The sequence below is a fragment of the Corvus kubaryi genome, unplaced genomic scaffold (assembly GCF_017639235.1).
Source record: "Corvus kubaryi isolate FWS band 111438036 unplaced genomic scaffold, C.kubaryi_AGA036_p1.0 37260, whole genome shotgun sequence".
Lineage (NCBI taxonomy): Eukaryota > Metazoa > Chordata > Aves > Passeriformes > Corvidae > Corvus > Corvus kubaryi.
Genome location: NW_024581077.1, coordinates 2,669,241 through 2,694,757, shown reverse-complemented (window position 1 = coordinate 2,694,757; position 25,517 = coordinate 2,669,241). Strand labels below are relative to the sequence as shown.

Below are 25,517 nucleotides of genomic sequence, written 5' to 3'. Positions count from 1 at the left end.
TACTTCTCATCCAGCCAAGGAAGAGTCCTTCAAGGAATCTGGTTCTTCATGTGTGTACTGCCATAACAGTTCATTTTTGAATTGCAAGACTAAAGGTAACAATACTTGGGCTTTGTTTAATTTTTTTTTTTTAATTAATAACTTTTAGTCCAGGTGCTATGAGAGGAACTTGCTCCACAAGTGAGGAGACAATAAAAACTACTGTATAAGTTAACACTAAGAAAATGCACATATTCCTAATACTTAAATCAGACAAGCAGGCATCATGAGTAAGTGTTTTTATCTGGATAGGAATGGCTCATTCTTGGAATACTAATAAAAGTTAAGTGTCTCCACTTACAACCTGAAGGTGATGAAATTCTACTCACATAAAAGTCCTTGAATGTTTTAACTTAATTAGGCCTGGATTTCCCTTAGAAGACATAGGAAGTCCACGGGAAATCATTGCTTAAAAAAGCAACAAACAAAAGAGATGAGTCAGATCTTTGCCAGCATCCCAGCCTGCACCAGGGTACCGTTGGACAGCCATGAAAAAGTTGTGAGACAGAAGCCAGAAACCTACAGTGAGTTATAAGGCTGGACAGAAAACAGCTCTGACAGGCATGGCACAAGCTGACCTTTTGCAGTGATCACAGCCACTCCTTACACAAAGGCATGATGCTCTTGGAAAACCTGGAGCAAGACTGTCTAAGAGTAACATTGAAATCCACATGTCAAAATTATTTTCAGAGTCAGGAAATGAAAAACCAAGTTGGCTTGTCATGGTGGAAGGATGCTGACTGCTGCTGCATGCTGCTCTGTGCTCTTTGCAGTCTGGCTGAATTATGCCCCAAGCCCAGCTGACTGGCAGGTATTTTGGCTGTCCAAGGCTGCAAAAGGAACACACGCGAGAGAGGGATCAGCTGATGGATTGGCTTTTGTTGCATGCTAACCACAGAAAACTCTCACTGCTGTGCCAGAGGAGCAGGCTGGAGGAGCCACTCTGGATTTAAGGCCAGTCTGTGCTAGAGATGAAATAAAATGTGGTTACAGTAAAGGCCTACATTTGGTGTTATTTATTTTCACTTTCAAAACTCATACACAAAATTGACAGGTTGAGCAATATGAGCCTTTGGGGACATTTCCGCCAGCTGCACCCCAACTGTTGACTTTTTTTGCTTCTGGTCTCTGCCAGAACAGGACAAAAGGCTTCAGAACAACAAAATAAACTTTGAAATTGCTTGGCTGTTTTAGGGAGCTTGAGATTACAAATGCCTGTGGGCTACAGACTTTGGAGAGAAAGTATGTGCTAGCATGCACTGATTTGTCTAAATACAGTACAATTAATCATCAGATTGGACAAAATTTCTGTGATGATTAATCAGCTATTTTTTTCAGATTTGTTTATAATAAAAGCCAAGATATTTTCATTGTTTTAGGTAATTTTCTTTGTAAATTGTAGGATGCTGACCAGTGCCCTGAGGCAATAATGAAAAAAAATAATAAAAACCAAGCACAATCAACTATTAATCAAATATATACAGAGATTTATAAGGCAATATATCTATAATTTAAGTACAGTAAGAGATTTAATTTCAAATGATCTGCAACATGAATAATTTCATTACTACTATAAATGTCCTTAAAGTTGTCACCATATATTTTAGGTAGGAAGCCCAAAATTCAGTGTGGAAGCCAGAAGATGCAGGCTCCAAGGTACAATAATGAAAGATTCAGTATCCACACAACCCCCCTAAACCCACACTGGGAAATCTCCATGTAAGAAACTGCCAAAGATCAGGAACAGAGAGATTTAAGTGAGCACATATGAATGCAAGCTGTAGTCCTCCCAGTGCTTTGGCATAGTCCAACCCCTGCCACTGCAGGGAAGTCCAGACCACAGCCTAAAGCAAAGCTTTTGCATCCATCTCCTATCTGCCAAATTATTAACACCTACTACTATTTTTAGCAGGCTTTTTTTTTTTTTCCCCAGGAAAAGGGCAATTATACTGTGTCCTCTCTTACCTGCTAGCTCATTTCAACAAATCTATCAGAAAGGCAAAGGTCTCAAAGACGTTTGTTCCCACACCCTTTAAGGAAAATTACTGTTGAGATAAAGAGAAAAGATAAAAGGGTTCATGTCCTCACCATTCTGGAGAAGGGAACATAGACCTTACTCTGACAATTATTTTGACACAGTTTGCAGCTGCACACAACATGTGCTGCTTCCCATCTAGGACCTACTCCTGTACTTACTAAGCCCTCACTAGACGAGTCCTAGCAAAGCCTTAGGGCTTTCCTGGGCTGCAAGACTAAGCAGAAGGCAGAGAAAAGGAGGAAAAAAGGTGACTGTAGAGGAAACCAAATGAAAAAACAGAATGGTTGTGGAGCAGGATCAAAAAGGCACAGATAGGAAATCAGAGGGGATGGCAAGCAGAGCACTGAAAGCTGTGCTCACTGCTCCCTAAGGAAGAGGTGAGGGAAAGGGAGAAACACAAGCTGGTGTGGGTGGCTATGGTAAAACACAGGTGGATATGAAAAAAGGATGAAGGGGATGTGGAAAGGAATATAAGGTTTCACAGATATGAAATGTTAGGGGACAGTGGACAGAAACCAGGAGGAATCCTGGATTTATGGGTTCTGCTAGTCAGGAATCAGCCTAAAGAACAAATATCCTTTCTTGCTCTCCAGGGGGAAGTTGATGGAGAAAGACCAGCTCAGTACCTATTGTTATTGGTCACTATGCAGCAATGTGAAAATGCAGAGGGTTGGAATCAGGTCCCCAGTGGATCTCTGCTATCCACATTCTAGGATTAAGGGAGGAGGCCAGCAGACCCATGTTGCTCTTGGCTTGTCATGAGCTGCTTTTCCCTACTGTATTCTCAGGACTGGATTCTCTGGTTGAACCAGAGAACTGCCAACTCATAGCATAATTCAGGGATTACATCCTCCTTGTATTTTAAAACTTGACAACCCCAAATTTCCGAGTGTCCTTTTCAGCAGTGGCATTTCAATACTGTTTAGGAGGACCTTGGAGAAGGTCTGTCTGTGTAAGGATTGAGCTGCGGGAGCCAAGGACTGGGTAAGGGCCAAGCAGGTCTGCAGTATGGGGTCTGACTCTGGCTTATCCTCAGCACCCAGAGCTCCCTTCTTGCTAACATGTGGGAGGGAGAGGGTAAGACCAGACTGCCTTCTGTCACTCACACATTTACAGATGCAGATGGGTAAAGACCAGGCATTGGGGTGAGACATAAGTTTCCACCATCCAGGGATTCCACCAACCAGCAAGTGTGGGCATTTGCCAAATTCAGTAACCTTTGCTGTGTTTAAGCTCATCATGTTCAAGGGGCTTGATGTTCTTTGTTCAAAAACAATTTTAAGTGTAGGAAAATTTTGACTTGGCCCGGATTTTCCTCTGACTTTTTGGAGGTTCAGTCCTACACCTGATTGTGTGCTGGATTCTGGAAGTATCTCAGTAACTGGAAGATTACAGGATTACAAAGACAAACATGCTGAGATGGTCATACAGTGCTGTTGCTCAGTTGATTTTGACCAAGGAGCCCTTATCTGTTTTCACTGCTAAGCACACAATGTATTCTGTTTTACTTGATAGTGCAGAGGTTAAGGTGGGATCAAAACCCCCTGGGAAGTTAAATTAAGTCCTACCCTGATTATATTTCCTTCCTGTGCTGTGCAAATTCTTCTAGGACCCACACCTTCCCTTTTAAAGTGCACTGCAGGGAGCCCCAAGAATGAACACAGAATTAGAACAAAGTTTGACAAAGAAAAGAAAGATTATTTTGACAATACCAGAGAAGTCAGCTTCCAGATAAATGAAATATAATTTGTTATACTTTTAGTGAATCCACATAATAAAAAAAAATCTAACTTTTGCCATAAATTGCAGCAAAACCAGAAAATAGCAGCAGCTTGTATATAAATTCTTCCATAATCAGGTAATAGAATCATAGGATCACAGAATTGTTTGGTCTGAAGGGGATCTTAAAGATAATCTAACCATGGCACACCATCTAATCATGGCAAACCTCTTGCCATGGGCAGGGACACCTTCCCCTAAAACAGGTTGCTCAGAGCCCCATCCAATCTGGCCTTAAATACTTCCAGGGATGGGGTATCCACAGCTTTTCTTGGCAACCTATGCCAGTGCCTCACCACCCTCACAGTCAGAAACTTCTTATATCTAATCTAAACCTACCCTCTTTCTGTTTAAAACCACTGCTCCTTATCCTACCACTACATGCCCTTGTGCAAGCCCCTCTCCAGCTTTCCTGTTGGCCCCCTTCAGGTACTGTGAGGTGCTTTAAGGTGTCCCTGGAACCTTCCCTTCTCCAGGCTGAACAACTCCAGCTCTCTCAGCCTGTCTTCACAGGAGAGGATCTCCAGCCATCTGAGCATCTTATGGCCTTCTCTGAACTTTCTCTACAACAGGTCCATGTCCTTCTTGTGTTGGGGGCCCCAGAGCTGGACACAGCACTCCAGGTAGGTCTCATGAGAGCAGAGGGGAGAATCACCTCTCTTGCCCTGCTGGCCATGCTGCTTTGGGTACAGCTCAGGACACAGTTGGCTTTCTGGGCACAATCTATGGCTGTTCCACAGCCCAATAGATACTGCTGTACAAGGTTTTCATGATAGTCAGCATCATTTCCCCTCAAACTTACATCCTGGTATTCATTATTCTAAATAATTCTCCTCCTTCCTCCCTGTCTTTGGCATTTTTTGTTTGAGGTGGGGTTGCTTCTTGTGGCAGCAGCATAGATTTATGCCAGATCAAAGGTGAACACATTCTCTTGTATTTCCTTCACCAGGTCAACCTCTTTCTTTTGGACAACTCCACCTCTTCCTTCGAGCTTCTCCTGGTAAATCAGGGAATTTCAACAGACTTAAATCTAAATCACCTCTGACAGCAGCAGAAAGCCTGACCTTCATAAATTAACATGAGATTTGCTGTTAACTTCTGTGTGCCTGACATTTTACCTCACGCCCATAGAAGCTTCTCATGGTTGTTACAGCCAGTGCACACACATTTTTCTTAGGAAATGTGAGGAAAAGAGAGAGGGAGAGACAGAAGACTGGAGATACGGAACAAGGAGTGCTGACTGGTTTTCTAATGAAAAAAAACAGAGCTAAGTCCTTTTTCACTCCCTTTTTCACTCATTGCAATGCAGTAACTCAAGTCACAACACCAACAGTGTCCATCCCATTCCCCAGCCTCCATGGAACATCAGATCAGGACTGATACACCAGCTGTTCTCTTTGTATGCCCACAAGCCAATCTGTGATTGTCTCCCCATTTTGAAAAACACTTCAGTGAAGTGGAAACAGAGAAGGGACAAGGATAGGGGTACAGCATACTGAAAAGACTTGCCTGAAGAAAGTGGGGAGAAAGAGAGCAGTGGGAAACTTTGAATTACTTTGTCAGCTCTCAGAAGTTCCTAACAGGCTGAGCCGTTTTCAGCAGCCCTGGGCTCCCTCTGCATGAACTACTTTCTCCTCACCTACTCCAACCATGGTCTTCCCTCCCCCCCGCCCCCATTCAATAATCCTGTCCCATACCAACGACTGTCTCCCACCTATGTCTAACCTCTTCATGGATTTCTGACTACACGTGGTCTCCATGAGACTTTCCACAGACATTCCCTCCCCTTCAGTCTGTTCCAAGACCAGTCTTTGGGCACCTGCGGCAATGCTACCTAAACACAGTGTTAAACACATTCCTCTTCTCATGCACTGACTCAGTTGCCTCTGGAAGAAGGCTGAACCAGACTGGTGGCAACACGAGATGATATTACAACGAGTGTTTTTACAAGAAGTAGAGATTGTCTAGAGGGGTTTCAAAACAAACTTTCAGGACAAGAATCCAAACCCCAGTCTTCCCACTCACTTCTGGTCTCCAATGTTTTATAGAAGAGGGAGTGTAGACAATTCTGTAGTTAGGGACAAGTTTACGGGATTTACACTTTTGTTCTAATTCCATTTGGTTTGGTCTTAAAGTGTCCAGAAATGGCAGGTAACTTTCCCTCCTGCTGCTCAGACGGCACACCACCACAAAAAAAGCCACTCAGCAGAGCCAGACCTGCTGACAGGACAATTCTGTAGATTGACTGATGTTTCATTTACTCATTTTTCATCAGAGACACAGATCATTATTCTGTCAGACTTAATTTTCACACCATCTGCATCCTGTTAGCTTTCTCCAGGTTCGGCTTAATCCCAACATGTTTTGCATTGTTCTGCAAGTAGTCCTCAAGGATATTTACGTTTGTAGAAAAAAAAGTGAGCTTAGGCAAGTTTTTTCTGTCCTCATAACCCTTCTCCAGTGGTGATACACCAGCCTTTTCCAGTCCTACTCTCAGGGGATCCCAAAAGCTTTTGAGGAGTAGCTGACAACTTCATACTTTCAAATACCACTATGCTTATGAATTAACCAGTGTCTTGAGAGACTGTGGTCTTATGCCACTGTAATAAACGATCCCTCACCATCACAGAAGAAATAAAACCCTGATTCCATGCCCTGAGTTTCCTCTTTACTATCTCTTTGTGAAGAAGTGTAGTATCTTTCAAAGATACTGTCGCAATTAGAACAGATCCTCAGGCTTAAAACATACTTTTTAAATGGCATTGCACATGCTCAGTCCTGTGCTCCATAAGAATCCCCATGATATTCATTAAGTACATTTTACATTGAAAAAAAGAGCAAAAAAGGAAAGAAACCAAAATACTACTATGTACTTTTCTTTGTAGAGGCTTTGTATTGTTAGTCTAAAGAAAAAAGGACTCTCAACCACAGTCTGAAAGCCTATAGGGTTGGTAGAAGCATTTCCTAAGGAAGTGGCGACTCTATCTGTTAGTGGGACCAAAGAACAAAGATTCCTCCTTCCTTCCTTCATTTAGCATCTCAAAGTTGCAAGCCCTGCTTTGTTACATTTCATTCTTTCCATCTACCAAATTTCTGATGAGGATAAGGCATCTCTGGGCTTTGAAAAGCAAACACTTCCAAGGCCCATGTTCCTCAGTACCTAGGATAGCCTGTCCTTTGCTTGAAGCTAATTGTATTATCGCTGCTGCTGAACATAAGTGAGCCTGCCCTCCCCAGGCCTTGAGCAGCTGGCTTCTGCTTCAGCGTGTCAGCTGAAGGGGGCAGTGAACTGGCTATTTGGATTACTGCCAGCCTGGCCCAAAAAGGACTTGGATCGGCCCAGATTTATCCTTGAACCATCATTACACAGCAGCACGGACATCTGTGGAGGCACAGGGGTGGTGGGAGGGGATGATGAGGGGATGCCAGGGATGGATTGCAGGAGACAGACTGCAAATCTGCACATGTGCAGACAAAGGACCTGAAGCGGTACAACTGCAAGAAATCTCCCTTAAGTCTGGATCACCCTTGATCATCATACACTGCAGAAGATATATTCTTTATATGAAACAAGTCTTGTCACCTTGGGACTCTTATTTCCAGTCACATCCTTTGGCCTTGATAATGTGCATACATCTGCGTCCCCTCACAACCACTACAGAACTTGTGAGTCAAAGGGAGCAACAGATTTTAATAACAAAACTGCAACCACAAGACACAAAATGAGGAGGAGCATAACCTGAGAAGTCCCCAAAAAGTGAGCATGTTTACCTATTCTAGTCCTGTAGTCCTCCCTTTACTGGCCACAGCTGCAGACAGGACCTGTGCTTAGGAAGACTTCTCTTTGGACATGTTACTCTTCTTTTGTGCTTATTATACATGGTTTGATCACAGAAGAGAGATTTTGACGGGGTTCTTAATCATTACTGCAAAAGAGGTGCTATTGCTTAGTACTTCAACCTGTACTTACAAATTACATAATAATTTATATTTTTTATTTCAAAAATTCAAAATAAAAAATGAAACTGTACTTTAGCCTGAAGGTTGTAATGCTTATTACATGGATTTAAATAAACAAATACTGTTAACTCACCAGGGAGCTGGCTGGAAAACAAGATAGGAAAAATGTATTCAACACAGACACCTTCCAGCAAAAACTTCAGATCTCTTAGGCAACAGTGCCTGGATGTAATTTTTAATAATTTTACGGTTCCGCCTCTATTTCAGTCATTCTAAACCTCTGAGGCTTAATCACATAGGAAGAAGTCTGAGGCCAATGGAAAAAAATATCCTGCCTGAAGAATTTAAAGCAACTAGTACAAAGAAAGGCAGGGGAAGGCAGAGAACCTGCTGGGGCATCAAGAGCTATGCCTGGCCCACCAGAAGAAGTGGGGAAACTGTGGGCATCATAGATAAGCATGAGAAGAGTCAAATGTTTGCAAGTGTTTTTGTTCCTAGTAGCTCTTTTCTACTGTTAAATATAGAAATCCTGGCTGGATAGCTTTTTGAAAGAAAAGAACACCAAGTGTCTGATTCCATTTGGAGCAGATAAATCTGCTAGCAGGGAGTATGATGGAGCCCTGACCTGGAAGGAGAATTCCATCCACTGGCCCCGTAAAAGTGCAGGTTAGAGGTTCACCCATTAAGGGTTTGTATATAGAGACTAGGAAAGGGAAAAGAGGCATTGAGTCCTGCAATTACAACAACAGTATCTGACTAACAAAATCTGCAGCCATGCAAACACAGATAAATGTGTTCTGATAAATGATTCTGAGAGAAGCCCTCCTGGACATCTTAGGACTGTTTTCAGATGTTGTTGTACAAGATCTGCTTTTTAAGCAAGTTACTTGCACTTTAATCCTTCCAGGCTCAACCTTCAAGTATAAAGCCAAGCACTATTGCAGCTGAGAAAGATTCCAAGATGGGAGAGAAGCTAATTGTGTCCAAAGGTTGCTGCTGCTGTGGCCACAGACAGACCGCACAATAAGCTGTGCTATATGGGCACATCCATCCATGCTGGAGCACCACGTGGAGTTTTAAAATGGAGCTATCTCATTTCTCTTGCCGGGTTAACAGCACTAAATGTGACAGTTCGAATAAAAAGGTAATTGCTACAGCAAACATTCAAATCAGCTATCTGTTGCCCAAAGAGCTGGGCTGGGAGGTGTGGCACTCCAGAGGAAAAGTTTAGAAACACTGATTCTCTGGAGAGAATGACCCTAACCCAACAGAACAGAGCTCACAGCAGGACACAGAGTGAGGAGAAATGCTAAGCACAGTTCTAGAGTGGCACGTATGTGGTGTGGTAGTTGTCTCAAAGAAAAGATTCACAGGCAGAAGACAAAATGAATTACAGTGACCAGAGCCCTCAGGTAATGCCAATAAAGGTGAGGGCCCACTGGGATGTGTAAGCAGAACTAAACTGACTGCTCCGACCTCTTCCACACTGCCAGTCCTCTGGGGCAAAGCAGTGCTTGCCCTCCTGTGGTGCATTTCAGGAGAAGTGCAGCCAAAAAGGACACTCCAGAGTGAGAACACCAGGGCAGAGCAGCACAAACTACAGGTAAGAAAACCACCAGACTGAACAGTCTTCTACTGAAAAAAGGCTGCTGTAGAGAGGGTGATGTTGGCAAAGAACATTTAGGTTATATACTAGAGGAAAAGTGCTTTCTATTTATATGAGAGTTAATGGAATGGGCTACATAGGGTAGCTTCATTGCGGATTTAAAATAAAGTATGATTAGTTAGTGAACAGGGTTAAATGTTAAAGCTTCCTGTGATGGCAGAGCAAAATTGAAGGGCTTGGACATCCTCTCCCGTTCCAGGTGCTTGCTTTTCCTAAAACACCAGTAAAATATATTTATATGAGTGCCATTTTGTTTTAAAAACCTTCCAATACAAATAAAATTAGGTTAGAAGAATCAGCTCTTCAGACTGCCAGTGCAGCTTCAGATAATGGGATGGGAAGAGCTAAAAATTCAGATTTAGATCTTTATTAACAAGATCCCTAAATCTGCTGGTCCCAATGATTTTAGCAGAAGTACTAGCATCCTACCTTGAATTATTTGTCTTGCAGGCCAACTCCTAATGTATGTAATACGCTCCAGGACAGAAAATATATAACCCAAGAAAGTAAGAGTCAGATTGAAAAAAAAAGCACATGTGAACACTTCCTACTTTAGTCTCATCACTTTACATGATGTAAGAACTCTTTTCTTTTTGCAACAAAAACATTCTTCTGCTAAAACAACCTTGATTACAACCAAACCTGAAGCTAGGCTGAAATTCATTCTGTATCTTTAGGGAAACAAACTCCCCACCACAGGAAATCCAGTGTACCAAGGACATGGTCATTTGCTCTTTCCTGAAGAAGCCACCATGGGCTGGAATCCAGAAAAGACCCAGCCCAAATTTAGCAGCAAAACTGACAGACTGTGAGACATTCCTATCGCATTGGTAAAATAATGTGGATTTAAAACATGAGAAAGACATGAGTTACAGGAAGGGGAGTTCTCCAACAGCAAGAACTGCAGAAAGAGTTCAGTATGTGGAAAGACATCCCTGCTTTCCTGAAGATAATAATGGATGAAAATAGAAGAAGCAAAGCTCCCAAATATTGTTTTAACTTATCACAAGGTAAAAGCAGCCAGGAGGCAAAGACACAGTGGCTGTACAGCAGAAATTGCTGTATGAATATTGATTAGCTGAGAACCAGCAGTGTGCTCTTCCCTGACTGACAGTGCTCACAGCTCAACACCTGGAGACACAATCTGGACTCTCTTATCTCTGCTGCCTTTTATTCCTGCCCACAAGAAGTAAGTGTCTTCCCCTTGTACAGAGTGCAGATCCTTCTCTGGTTTCCTCATACACACTGAGGAGGAGGAGGGGATATGATCAAGGCTTGACTAGATGAATGACTTCACCCCAGCCCAGTAGATCCACAAGTTGCACATCAGGACACAGAACACAATTACCTAGCATAGACACAGGCCAAAAAGCAATCTTGAGGAGCAGCTCGTGTGAAGGAATACAGTGGCTTTATTAGGAATTTTCATGACAAGCAGGAAGCAGGCAGGTTTACCAAGATAATCTCATACATAAAATGTTATTAATTATCTGTCTGCACAGTCCTTATGTCTTTGAGGTGTCCCTGCTTCACAGGGACCCTGTGTGACCTAGACTCAGATAGTACAATTTGCCTCAGTTGCCCCCACCTGTAACGCTACTCTCAGCTGAAACTGCAGTCAAATCTCATGCTTGTGAAATGCTTTGAAAATGGTATTATTCCATTCCTTTACTTTGCATATTTCTATAGCAAAAGCTAAAATGTTCATCTGACTACTGGTCCATTTCAAGGACAAAAAAATTTAAAAGCTTGCAAAGAAAACTGAACTGTACCATTGAATTTGCAGGCTAGGACTAAAATGTATTTCAGAAAGCTAACAAGGGATTTATCTAAGCATTAATCATTAAAAAGAATTATGCAGAATGGGGTCTTCCAACATGGTACAGAGTGTTTAATGTTGCATGAATTTACACAGTGACTGTTCTGAGCAGAGAGGAAGGCACTGGTGCAGAGCATCATCTATGAAAATGATTCTAGTGGGGTAGTTTGTGGAAGTGCATACAAAAGTTCAAAATCAGCACAGTGTATCCAAAACCCAACAATTACTCAAACAGCATTGCAGAGGGCACTCAGTGCTCCTGAGACAGCAGATGGGGAGGGGTGCAGCCTTAAGTTCAGCGAGCTGTTTGGGGACTGTACAGCACTGTTTGAGAACAAAACCACTCTGTTCACTGTTTATAGGAAGAAGTCAGAGCTATTCTCAACTCCCCAACTCATCATCAAATGTACACACACGAAGCTGCTTGCTGGTCCACTTTTTGATGAGGGATTGAGTTTTAGATTTGGGCCACCCACATAAAGATGGTGTCAATACAAAAGAAACATTCATATGAAATTTTAAAAAAGGCAAACACAGTCTCTTCACTCACCGTGGTCTCCTGAAAGCCAAACCATACTGCTGACAAGCCAGGCCAACTGTTGGGGTGTAAACTATGGGCATGAATCTCTCAATATCAGAGGTCAGCACTCGGTAAAAAAGCTTCTCATTCCTGTCTTGCAATGTCATAAGAACAATATACCTTTAAAGTAAAACAAAATAGTTATATATCAGTATTTATGGTTGTTCACAGTTTCACAAAGAGCAGTTGTTGGCTCACTCAGTATGCACTCAGTTCTCCTGAGCCCTGACACTCCCTTGTGCTGCATCATGAGCAGGTACTTGGAGCGAATTTTCCCAGAGGGCCTGGCCAGCTCCACCATCCTCAATCACACCCATGCACAACCTTAGAATATTGAAATTTGCATCAAAAGGCGTCTTAGGCAGCTATCAGTATATAATTTTCAAGATTAACATAGGTATTTGTGACACAGAAAAACCAATGCAATTGGTCTACAGGGTAAGAGTCCTGCTGCCTCAGTCTTCAGATCAATGGCAGCTGAGAGAGGTGGAGATGCAAACCCTACTGTCCATCACAGCAGGAATCAAACAGCATCTTCCATCAATAACCCTAAAGAACAATACTGGATGCAGTGAAAACTCAGAAACAGAAAGATTAGTCAATACACATTATTGCTTCTGGTTTTTTTTATTTTTTCCTACACACTGACAGTTTTTTTCTGTTCTTCCATCCAGTGTTTTAGTGAATATATTGATTACCATACAGACAAGTACATGCAGTACACGTGTTCACTCTACCTTCAGTGCTCTGCTTTTTTCTTGTACCCAAAGTATACCAGAACTCTCTAGTTACATAGTGGTAGAAAAAAGTAACATCAGTGGACCTGTTGGAGCAGGTCCAGAGGAGGGTCATGAAGATGATCAGAGGGCTGGAGCACCTCTACTGTGAAGACAGGCTGAGAGACCTGGGGTTGTTCTGGGGACATTTTCTAGCAACTTCTAGTACTGAAAGAGGGACTAAATAAAAGCTGGAGAAGGATTTTTTACAAGGGCATGTATTGATAGGACAAGGGGGAATGGCTTCAAACTGAAAGAGGGTAGATTTAGATTAGATACTAGGAAGAAATTTTTGAGTGTGAGCATGGTGAGGCACTGACACAGATTGCCCAGAGAAGCTGTGGATGGCCCATCCCTGGAAGTGTTCAAGGCCACACTGGATGGGGCTTTGAGCAACCTCGTCAAGTGGAAGGTGTCCCTGCCCTTGGCAGGGGGTTTGGAACTAGATGATCTTTACAGTCCCTTTAAACCTGAACTACTTTATGATTCTGCTGCTGGAGAGTATGTACAGCTGGAAAAAAGTGACTCAGAGGGAAATCTGTAAATTGAAGCAGAATCCACAATTTTTCCTTGAGGCTTTAAAGAACTGAAAAGTAAAGGGGAAAGGGAGAAGAAATAAGATGTTTTTGACATACTTGTCTAGATCGTTAGATTTGTTTTCAAAGTTTTTCATCACACGAAGGACTTGAACGTCTTGGCTCAGGAAGCAAGGAGGAAGGAGGCCATGAATTCCCAGCTGTAGCCTTTCTTCAAGTGTAAAAGCCATTCCCTGTGAAGAAAAAAGGAAGACACATTCAAATGGCATGATATGCACTATCAGCTAGGATATCCAAGAAGAAAGCAAGCAACAGAATACAGCCCCTGTGGGCCTAGAGGCAGTTCTGCCCTGCAGAGAGTGTGAGGTCCAGACCACCCAGACCTACAGCTTCTGGATTAGCTGTCCAACACCAGTAGTGCTTTAATGACTCACACTCTTGCCATATGAATTTGGTTTATTTCTATAGTGTTTTTAACTTTACAGTATACATATTGTTAGCGTTTCTTTCATTTCATACTCTTTTATATTACTTCATTAGCTCATGCCTACTAGTTTCCATGGCCTTCCTGGAAGCCCAGCATACTCCTTTACAAATCACATAACATGTTTAGAATCATAGAATCATTTAGGCTGAAAAAGACTTCAAAGATCATCAAGTCCAACCATTAACCCAGCATTGCCAAGTCCACCACTAAATGATGCCGTAAGCACCACATCTACATGGCTTTTAAATACCTTCAGGTATGGTAACTCCACCGCTTCCCTGCGCAGCTTTCCAATGCTTGATGACACTTCACATGAAGAAATTTTTCCTAATATCCAATACAAACCCTTCTTGGTGCAACTTGGGACTGTTCCCTCTCATCCTATCTATCACTTGTTATTTGGGAGAAGAGACCGACCCCCACCTGGCTACAACCGCCTTTCGGGTGGTTGTAGAGAGCAACAAGGCCCCTGAGCCTCCTTTTCTCTAGGATAAACACCCCCAGTTTCCTCCACTGTTCCTCACAGGATTTGTGCTCCAGACCCTTCCCCAGCTCCGTTGCCCTTCTCTGGACATGCTCCAGCCCCTCAATGTCTTTCTTGTGAGTGGCCCAGAACTGAACACAGGATTTTAGGTGTGGCCTCAGCAGTGCCCAGTACAGGGGGACAGTCACTGCCCTGGTCCTGCTGGCCACACTATTGCTGATACAGGCCAGGGTGCCACTGGCCTTGCAGGACTCAGCACTGCACTATGTTGAACCTCATACAATTTTCCTTGGCCCATCAGTCCAGCCAGTGCAGATCCCTCTGCAGAGCCTTCCTGCCCTGCAGCAGCTCAACACTCCCACCCAACTTGGTGTCACCTGCAAACTTAATGAAGTGCCCTTCACTCCCTTATCTAGATCATTGATAAAGATACTGAACAGGACTAGCCCCACTACTGAGCCCCAGGGAACACCACTGGTGACCAGCCAGCAGCTGGATCTAACTCCATTCACCACCACTCTGGGCTCAACCATCCAGCCAGCTTTTTACCCAGCAAACAGTGCATCTGTCCAAGCCATGAGCAGCCAGTTTCTCCAGGAGAACACTGTGGGAAACAGTGTCAGAAGTTTTACTAAAGTCCAGGTAGACAACATTCACAACTTTTCATTCATCCACTAACTGGGTCACTTGGTCATAGAAGGAGATCAGGTTGGTCAAGCAGGGCCTGCTTTTCACAAACACATGCTGCCTGGACCTGATTCCCTGGTTGTCCTGCACACGTCACATGATGGCTCTCAAGAAAACCTAGTCCATGTCCTTCCCCAGCACCAAGGTCATGCTGACAGGTCTGTAGTTCTCTGGATCCTCCTCACAGCCCTCCTTGTAGATGGGCTTCACATTTGCTAACATCTAGATAGCAAAGATTTTGGATACTGCATAGTGTACCCAACTCATCCACTTCAGTTATCTACCAGTTTACCACCAGACACAGTTTATTAGTGGCATATTAGCAGTGCAGAAGACAGACAGGCCATGCAGGATGCTTTCTCAGTGTGAACCTTTTGTTTTAAGTACAAGTAGCACATAGAGTGCCACAAGCCTTATTAAGTAACTGACACTGTCCCACAGCTGGAGCTCAAGTGCTAGACTTTGTAGGATGACCCTGCTCTTACAGGACAAGGTCACACTTCCTAGGCAAAAGCCTGAGCATGTCCTGCTCCTGTGCACGCAGGGGCTGATGCTCCAGACCACCAGCAGGGCCCTGTGCTGGACTCAGCCCGATGAACAGCAATGGTAAATGCATCCTGCAGTCTGTGAAGAAGATTGTAACAGTCTTTAATTAATGGTATTTCTGCTATGCTGATAGGAGATTAGACAGCAGGATGGCAGAAAACATTTTCAGGAGTGCCTAAGGAGCTTAAATCCTAATGAAAACTTCACCCTTAACTAACCAACTGGCTCATATCTTCAGGAACAGCTGGCAGTGAAATATTCAAAATCTGTAATTATTGAACTACAGCTACTCAAGCACACAGACACATGCTTGACAAAATATTAATGAGCAGCTTTACGGCTGCATAGCTGTTAAACTGCTGTTTTCCACCATGGATTTAGCATTTCTCTTTGAAAAATAACTGTTATTATCATTGCAAAAGAAAAACTGAGGACATATCTTGATGAACTTGGTTTTGGCAGCCTTCTTTCCCCTCCTGTTGCTTGTTCCCATCCCTGTGCCATCCCAGTGGTTGTGCCAGTATGAGCATGTGTGCAGTCACATGGTTAATCAGCAAGAGGAAGTACCTGGCTTAAAAATAACTGGGTCACTTGATCTCATAGCAGCAAACTATCAGCAATGCCAAGGAACCTGTGCCTGGACAGAAGGAAGGACTGAAACTACTTTTCCTGTTAGCCAGATCCATGCTTTGTACATACATACTGTGACACTCCTTTCATTAGTAAAATGTGCACTAATGCAAACTAAAAGAAAAAAAGTCTTCATATATTTTATAAAATATTTAGCCTCCAGGATAGCTGAAAACAATCTTTATCTCACAAGCATTTTCATAGGGTTTTTTTCTGCTCTGTATCAGGATAGAGTCAAGTATTTTCAAAAATCTTTGCTGTAAGAGCATAGCAGAGAGGAACTGCTCCTCTTCCAGCCAGCAGATGAGGAGTCAGCAGTTGCCTGGGAGGCAGCAGGCCAGGATTTTGCTGCCAAGCCCAGAAACAGCATTGAGGTCTCCATGGTCATTGTGAATGTTGTACCCAGGACATGGTTGTTTCTGCTGAAATGCCTGACATTTCTGACCCAAATTTCCTTCCTGGACAGGAGAAACCTTCCCCCAAATGAGTTTCATAGCAGAACTGGTACATTCCCACAAGATAAAGTTTGAGTTTTTCCAAGTCATCATTTCTGAATTGAAAAAAAAGGCAATACATTCTCATCAGAAAACTTGTAATCATCTGCATTCTCCAGGCTGAAGACTTCTGAAATACTAGACCAAGATCAACACTGGACATCAGCTCTGCGTCAGTATTTGGCTTTACATTGTCAATATTATATCACAGCAGGATAAATATAGCTACTGTGAATGTCAAAGTTAATCTACAATGAACGGGTAAAAAAGAATACAATTTCAAACCATTTACTTTCTGTGACCTTTGAATGTGGAGGACAGATAATGGGAGACAGAAATATTTGGCAGTAAATACTTTACTTGCTTGTCTAGAGAAAGTCACATCACAGGCTGGATGATCAGGGTGTCAGACCTGACCCCTGCTCATACCCTAGAACAGAAGCGAAGCTAGCAAACACAGTAAACCAGCAGTGGTTATTCTTCTGAAAGGGGTAGAAAAGGCAGAAACACAGCATCCTAGGCATTTCTGTATCCAACCACTGATATTCTTCTTGTGCTAATTTTCAATAGGAAATAAAGTCCATTCAGTGATTTTCGACACAATAAAATAGTGAGAAGTTTTAGTATTTCATCAAATGGTCACATGTCCAATACAAGAAAAACTTTCTGTACTTCACCTAATTTCTATTCAAATTAATACCATGATGCCTTACAGAAATGACAGCCTGAGTGGCCACTATTGTAACCCATTCTTGTTTTCTGGTGAGTTGGGCTCTGCCTGAATGACATCTCCAACCATCCCACAAGACCAGGAGCAGCTCAAACTGTTTAAACACGACCACAGTTGTGCTGTTAACAGTCCAAGGCTAAGCATGGCAATAGTGACACACAACATCTCTAATTCATTGCAGTTCTGCATTTATTGCAGTTCTGCATTTATCTGAATGAGCTATACCAGAATAAGCATCTTTGTACTGGAGCAATCGCAAACACGTGTGATGAGGAACTTGCTGCCTTCACAACCAGTTAAATCTCCAAAACACTTTTCAGTACAGAGCTGGTCCATCATCCAGTGCCTCTGTGGCAGGGTTGGGAGCAGAACAGAAATTGCCAGCTCTAACATTAAGGCTGCTTTCTGAAGTTTCTGTGAAGGCCTAGGAGTAGGACCCCATGGTGAGGTGGTTATATTCACTGAAACAGCACAGCGTGAAATGAATCTGGAAGCACATTCTGCCTCAGATCAAAAGCTCAAATTCACTGAGGTATTGCTGTGTTTAAGATTAAAGCTTTTAGACTTGGATTTTTTTTTTAAGACTGCCTGAAAGCCATATTGTACCTCTCTTTTTTTGGTCTTGAAAGGTCTAATGATTAGATGATGAGCCACAACCTTGCAGAGCTAAAGCCAGGTGCACCAATTCAATTTTAAATATATTGGAAATGAGTTGGCATGGAGAGGGCAGATGCTATGTCACTAACCAAAAACAAAGGCAAAAATATCAGCTGCCCACAAGGCTTCACACTACATAGGGGCTACGTGAGGGGTTTTGTTCGGAGAAAGGCTTACTGCAAAGAACCTCAAATGCTTCTGTTTTCTTACTGCTGACAGCACCACATTGGTTATGTGGCAGGTACCTCTGCAGTTCAACCCCATAAAAACCATGTATTTCAGAAACTGAAGGGTGAAGCCAATTCACAGATAATGATTAGTTTTATCACTGCCTGCACATTCTAGCAGTGAGAAGGGGGTGTTTCACTCAGGGCTGGATACAAGCAGGAGGAATGCTAGCAAGGCTTGTGTTTATAATTTACTCATTATAGATCAGTCTTCTGTAGGTGGGAACAAGGACATAAATAATAGTTCCTGGTATCAGGAAACTGTTTTTAATGTAATGGGTGCCTAATCAAGGGCTGAATTATGCTTTACCTAGTGTAGAACATCCAGAGTCCAGTGTAGCTCAGATAATGTCCAGCTCCTGAGCACCTTTTTGGAGCAAAGCCTTGGTTTACTGCATCTATCCATATCTAGAGAGCAATGAGCAGCCACAGCACAGGGAGGGCTGTGGGACTTCTTGGATGGCCAGACCAAGGGGTTTATGCAGTTTGTACAATCCCAGGCCATTGCCCTCTGTGGTGCTGGGACTCCAGCTGCAGTTCTCAGGAAACTTTTGGGACCACATCCCTCATCCATGCAAGTGAAAGCTGCTCTGGCAGTCTCTGAGCTGAGTAAACAAGTGAACATCTCCAACCCTTTGGCAACAGTCCCTGGAACTGGGAACGTCCTAGTCTGACTAGAGCAGAGTGCTGGAAGGGCACATGGGGGAAATACAGACACACAGGGATCACCAATGCAGGCTGCAAGAGCATGTGTAGTTAATCTACTTCTCCTTTATAATTAGTATGTTAACATCCAGGCTAGGGAAGACCTAGTAGTTAAGGAACTTAACAAGCTTATTCTATACAGATTTTTCCTGTAATGTGTTTTCCATAGATATTTGCACCTGTCCAGTTTTACAGTTGGGATGTACTTGGACTATCTGCAAGCAAAAGTTCCTCCCATGAGGGATCAGCACCAGAAGCTAAACTAATCCCCACTGAGACTGCACATGGGCTGGGGAGCAGAGAGCAACGGCAGAAAACATCCATTTTCTACACTGAGAAAGATTTTTCTGCAGAGATCAAATCCTACTGTGACCTCCTTGACTCCAACTGACTTGATAAGGCTCTTCACAGTGCTCCCTCTCAGCTTCTCAAGCTTCTCTTCCTGATGTGGATGGACTGAGAGGCACTGCATTCCACCCTGGAAAAGCTGTATCAAAAATATTATTTGCATAAAAAGAGTGAAGGAGGGACAATCCTTTATTTTCTCATTTTAAAAGTCTTGTAGCTTCATACTACCTTTAATTTGGATGTGTTTGTGCTCTTAAGCTTGGGAAAAACCTAAACCTATGATGCTTTGGGGTATGGGGAAGATATCTCTGAAACCTGGAAATAAGAAGCCCCTCTGTGCCTTCTCAGTAGTTATTGCTGGACAAACCTTTTGTTGACTGTGATTTACAAACACTTCTCACAGTGTCTATTCCTCTTTCTGAGTTCACAGTCACTAGCTGAAAAATCCCTCACTCTCAGCCATCCCCTTTGTTACAAAATGATATAATAGTGGATTTCTAATCCTTTCATATTGTTCTTCTTTCCTCTCCCACAGAGACTGGAAACACTATTAAAAACTCCAAGACAATGATAATTAAGCAACTCAACTTTGTGTTTGTTTTAGATCCTGGGGAGCCATCTTTAATGAGGTCCTCTAATTCAATTACAACATAAGTTGTCCCTACTATTAATGAGGTTTTACAAGAAACTCTTTTGTTTTGTGCAAGTAATTTTTTTTCACTGGATTACATTTCTATTATTCTTCTCAGTGACTTCTGGTTTACACCAACGTAAGACTGATCAGAACTGGAACATGACAAAGTCCCTGTGTCAGAGGGACCTGATCCTGCACAGTTTATCTCACAGAAGTAAATGCTTTCCTGGTGAGGACATTCCTGATGCAAGATGTGACAGGGTCCCAGGCAAAAAGCAGCAAAGCTGTGCTGTTCCCATGTGTTGCAGGAGGTTTTCTTCAATAAATAAAATAAATAAATAAGACAAATGTCTTCAGGGATTTATTCATTAATCCATAGGAAGAACTGCAGTGCTAAACTCCTCAAGCCCTGAACTGTGATGTCAGACTGCAGGGGTGCAGCTCTATACCAAAGTTAATAGAGAACTCATTATGATATCCTGCAGTTTGTCAGCTTCCAGGGAAGCATTTTGTCCTCCATATTAAAAAAAAAAAAAAAAAAAAAAGAAGAATCTATATGCTAGACACCTTATGTGTTTTGTCTGCAAACAAGATTCTGTTGCATTGAGAAAAACAGATTTTTAAAAGATGAGTGAGACAAACTTCCCCAAAGAACAGCTTGTTTGGCACACTTGCTTCTTCCCAGAAAAGCAATGTTAAGATCCTCACAAAGTTCTAGCCAAGCCAATGGAAATATTTCTTTGGCTCTATGGAGAGATAGATAAGTCTGACATTCCTTTTGATTTTGACTAGATTCACAAATGTGTTTACATGCATGATGTGTCTAAATACAAGTTTCAGTGTCTTTTGGTAAAGGAGAAGAGTAAAATCACTTCATGGAGAACAAGACTGCCATATACAGAAAAATTAGGTGGCAGGGAGAAGAAAAACCCCAGAGAAATCCCAAGAAATTATTAGGAGCAATAGAGGAGCGCAGAATCCCAAATGGTGGGGGACACATGGTGCATGCAAACAACAGAGTAGAAGACCATCCCTGACTGGATCAGCCTAAATCATGAAGCACTTGCTGGTTTCCTTCTCACATGTAGCAAAATATCATGGAGAAGGGTGGCCTTATGGAGTAAGCAGTAATGAGGACATCAGGTTTTGGGCTACTGCCAAGCTGTTGGGCAGAATCCTGAAGCAAAACCCAAATTCTCAGCCCCCTCTCAAAAGTATCCCACGTAATCCTGGCACACAGATTCTGGTGGATTGCCCCTCCTAACTCCAAAGCAAACGAAGACTCCCTGGTGTCTCCCTCACTTTATTCCCAGTCTCCCTAAGTAATTCCACATCAGTTTTACACCTACAGCTGTGACACCTTGTCGTGCCAATTAGTGAGTGAAATGAGCTAGTCCAGGATAGAAATGGGAAGCTCATAGTCCCCATGCCTATGTCTCAGCTAAGGGGGAAGCTATCATTTCTTCTCATGAGGAAAGAGGGCAGGGTAAAATCAGTTTCGGCAGGCAGTTGGCCAAACACTAACCCCAATATTTCAGTTACTGTGATGTTGGAGACACACTTTTCTCCCAAATATAAGGTTGCCGCTAGACAGGAAGAATTCAGCATAAATGACAATGCTTGCATTCCTAAGCCTATGAAAACCAGCCGTCATCATCAATTTGAAAGAGCAAGTATGTCTGAGAAGAAAGATCAAGGCAATTCTAAGGTTTAAATGTGATCCAAAACATTAAGAAAATACAGTTTTAAAAGCCAGTTTTACAATGTCTGGTAACTTCCCTCACTGCACATGCAGCTGATCATGTGAATTGTGGTTGCATACAATTTGTGTCTGATGCTATTGAGAGCCCTAGCTTTCTTTTGAGGTCCCAGTAAAATGAGACTTGTGCACTCACTGCTTGCACACAAACTGCACCATGCTGTAGGTCTGGAGGGTGGGAGCCTCTCTGCAATTTGTATCTCTTTTGCTGTTGGCACCCCAGCAAATGAGGCTGCTCCAAATGTAGGCTGGAGCTGGATTACAGTTCATGGATGATTGCTGATGCTGTATTTGGTTAAACACCACTGAAAAGCACTGTCTCAGCCATACAATCAGCTGTTTTACAAGAAAATCGTTTGGATGGAAGCTGAATCTGAATGAAACCAAGAGTAGTTTTTTTACTAACTTTACCAGAGATGCTTTCTCCACTGTACCAGTCCTATGTTCTTGTCACTGTCCTCCTTCACATGCTGCTTCTACCAAAGCTCTGTAGAAAGGAACCATAGCAGCAGCTTCTTGAGCACTACCACATGTTCTTCGCACATCCTTGTCTAATGCAGGAGAAGCAGGCTTGGCTCCCGAACCACAATTTTGATAGCTGTGCAAGGAGATCTAACATATGTCGCCTTTAGAGCATTTGAGATGTTTACAAAACATTCAGATACCCTTTCAGATAAATGTTTTCTTTTAAAAATTAGGAACACAAGAAATAGACAAGGCTACAACTAAGAAATTTGCTACCTTAGTAAAACAAACACACTAAAAAAACACCCTGAGTTCTCATTTAATGATACAACCACCACTTGAAGGAAACTAAATATGCAGGTAAACACAGACCACCCTGCAGGAAATCTGTGTGAGCCTCCATTTCCTATTTGAGCAACTTGTTCAACTTCTGTTTTTCCCTCGCTGCTTTTGCAGCCCTGCATGGCGAGATCAGTGATGGAACTTCAACTCAGGCAGCTTATGCTGGGGCTCAACAGAGAAACTGTCCCCCAGAGCAGTGCCCATTGGCACTGGAACACACCAGAGGCCTATAGCAATCTCAAGAGTGTCCAGCTTCCCTCTGGAAATCTTTGTGCAGTCCGCATTTGTGGCAGCTCACCTTAGAGTTCAGCTGTGCTCTGTGCCATGGTGATATTTTTCTTCCCACTTCTCTGCCTTCCACAGACTCAACCCTCCAGTGGTTTTTTCTCTCAAGGCATTAAGTAAGTTGCTTCCCTTTCTTTACTCCAGCATTTCTGTGGCTGCATTTCACAAAACCCCTTTTTAAGACTGACAGGTAGCTAAAGCTGTATATATGCACACACACAAATATATGTGTGTGTGTGTGTGTACACATATATACAAACACTTAGCCCCAGTGCATGTTCTTTTCCAATCCAGCCTCCAGCCAGTCCCAAAATTATGTCCGTGCTGACCGCAGGGGCTTGTTGCTTTGCCAAGCACATGTTTTTCCTAAGCACACATGGGCCATCTAACTGTCCAAAATACTTTTGGCACCACCAGGAGAGTAGCTGCCCCACCATGACTACCCTCTTACCCATCCCCTTGTCCTCCTTGTCTGAATCCTTTACTTCAAAATTTTTATTCCTTTTAATGCATAAAGGAAAATGAAGATGCATGAAGTGCTCACATACATGCAGTCTGACCCTCTGTCTCCAGCTCTCATCACCTTTGTGTGCACTCTCCCTGCTATCTTTGTTTATTGCCAACTCTATGTGAGCGCTTGCTAAATTCTATGCAGCTGAACGCTCAGCACTCGGCTCACTTGGCCCTGACACCGAAGCATCTGGGCTGCAATTTCTACAGTAACACAATACAAAACGATACATCCTTTCTATCAAACTTCCCCTTCAGGACCTCTAAATATTCTTCCAATTATACAGTCCTTTTATTTTCCACTTTCTTTGCTCCTCAACATTTCAGTTCTATTTTTTCCATATGGTGTGAGTAGACTATGTCCAAATATTCCAGGTGACAAAATACCACTAGTTTCATATAAGTGCTTTAATTTTTATCACTTTCTCAAGACTGAGCTTAACCATTTCAAGTTTCAAAAGCACACACTGCACTAGAAAGATATTTTCACTAAACTATAAATCAAATACCTAGTAAAGTTCCTGAGATTTTTTTAAAAAAAGTTCAAAAATTGAACTCCCATCCTCCTCTTCCAACTGTTTTTAATCAAGGACAGCATGAAATAAGTTATCCAAGTTCAGAATGAAAAAAAAAGAAAGCACAATTACTTTGAGATGAAACTTGAAGATTAAACCCCTTTTGATTCCTTGAGCTGTTTGACAAACATTTATGTGGGACAGCAATTGCAGCAAGATGTTAAGAAATATTTATGTCAGTTTGTAACATGCGTGACCACATGTTGGTCAAGACAGCTGAACTGTTCATTATTGCTAGGAAGCTGTAAATCACCCCTCTGGCAAACCTTCACATGAGTTTCGAAATAAATTGGTTCTGTTCTTGATCCCATTAGATGCTATAGCTTAAAATGCAAATAATATTATTGTTGGCATGGCTGCTGCCTGTCCACCTCGGCACAATTACTCCAGCCTGTCCTAGCTTAGACAAGTATTGTCCGAGGCCAACGCAGCGGCTTCCTTCCTCCAGCAGAACGTCTATTCCTCTCTACCCGAAACAATTTGGCTAAATGACACAAAGACGAGGCATGACTGCAGTAAGGGTAACAAACTGCCCAGGCTTCTTGGATACACAAGTGTTATCCCAAAATAATTTGATATATGGATGATCAGGTGAAGGGAATGGCTAAAGCATTATTTCACTCATGGACCTCTGTCAGAAAACACCAATCAAACCTTCAAACCTGCTATTCAAAGTGCGGTTTCAACTTACTAATACCTGCCTTGCTAAAAAGGGATGTTGCAGTGTGGGGAACATTGGAGGCAGAGCCAGAGTCTGCAAATACTGGGAACGCTGACATGATTTTCACTCATGACCTGCCATGAAAGACCTGTTTGCAGGGCATATCTTTGGGAATAGACCCCTCAAACTCAGGTTTGAGGCCGAGGTTTTGATTCTCCTCTGCCTGGCACCACAGTAATGCAGCAACATCAGAGTAAAGCAAACGTAAAATGATTTTTAACTTCTCTGTGTTTGAAATGAATAAAGGCCTGGATAGTCAGAGCTGAAAAGTTAGATGGAGACAGACTTTTTAGTAAGGCTTGTGATAGGAGGTTAGTGGTTTGAAACTGCAAGAGGGTAGGTTTAGATTGGACATAAGGAAGACTTTTTTTAGAATAACATTAATATTTTTTTACAAGGGCATGTAGTGACAGGATAATGGGGAATGGCTTCAAACTGAAAGAGGGCAGGTTTAGATTAGATACTAGGAAGAAATTATTTCCTGTGAGAGTGGTAAGACACTGTAAGAGGTTGCCCAGAAAAGCTGTGGATGCCCCATCCCTGAAAATGTTCAAGGCCACCTTGGATGGGGCTTTGAGCAAGCTGGTCTAGTGGGTGACATCCTAGCCCATGTCAGGGGTTGGAACTAGGTGATCTTTAAGGTCCCATCCAGCCCAATACAAGAGTCTATGTTCTGAGGAAAACAAGGCTCATATTCACCATCAGTATGATTTTGGCAGTTGTCAATGGCTACATGGAGTTTTATCATATCCAGCATCTTCCTCCTGGGCCTGAAACTCAGATGTAAGAAGTTATCACACTATCTATAAAACCTGAGTGAAGAAGCACTCCTGAAGCTGTAGGTTACCATTATGTTTAGCATTGAACAAAACCTAACAAGTCGCACTCTGCGTTATTCCTCCCAATAAAAGCCTGGTTGTCAGAGCATGTGTCCATATGGCATGTCTTTTGTGTGTTTACAAAAGCTTTGTCTTCTGTCCCATCAGTACACAGAAGTGCTGACTTTCCAGGTCAGTTGTTAACCAACATCACTCACTT

At 42.6% G+C, this 25,517-nt stretch overlaps 1 protein-coding gene across 3 annotated transcripts in view; it reads right to left on the bottom strand.

Moving 5' to 3' along the window:
• The window catches only part of ME3 (malic enzyme 3), a 119,245-nt gene that overhangs the window by 41,278 nt on the left and 52,450 nt on the right, over positions 1-25,517 (bottom strand). For all 3 annotated transcript variants that reach the window (XM_042024044.1, XM_042024041.1, XM_042024043.1), the window contains exons 2-3: positions 13,293-13,426; positions 11,852-12,001 (exon numbers count right to left, since the gene is read on the bottom strand). In XM_042024044.1, coding sequence (XP_041879978.1) covers positions 11,852-12,001; positions 13,293-13,426 — 284 coding nt within the window. The remainder of the gene's footprint in view (positions 1-11,851; positions 12,002-13,292; positions 13,427-25,517) is intronic.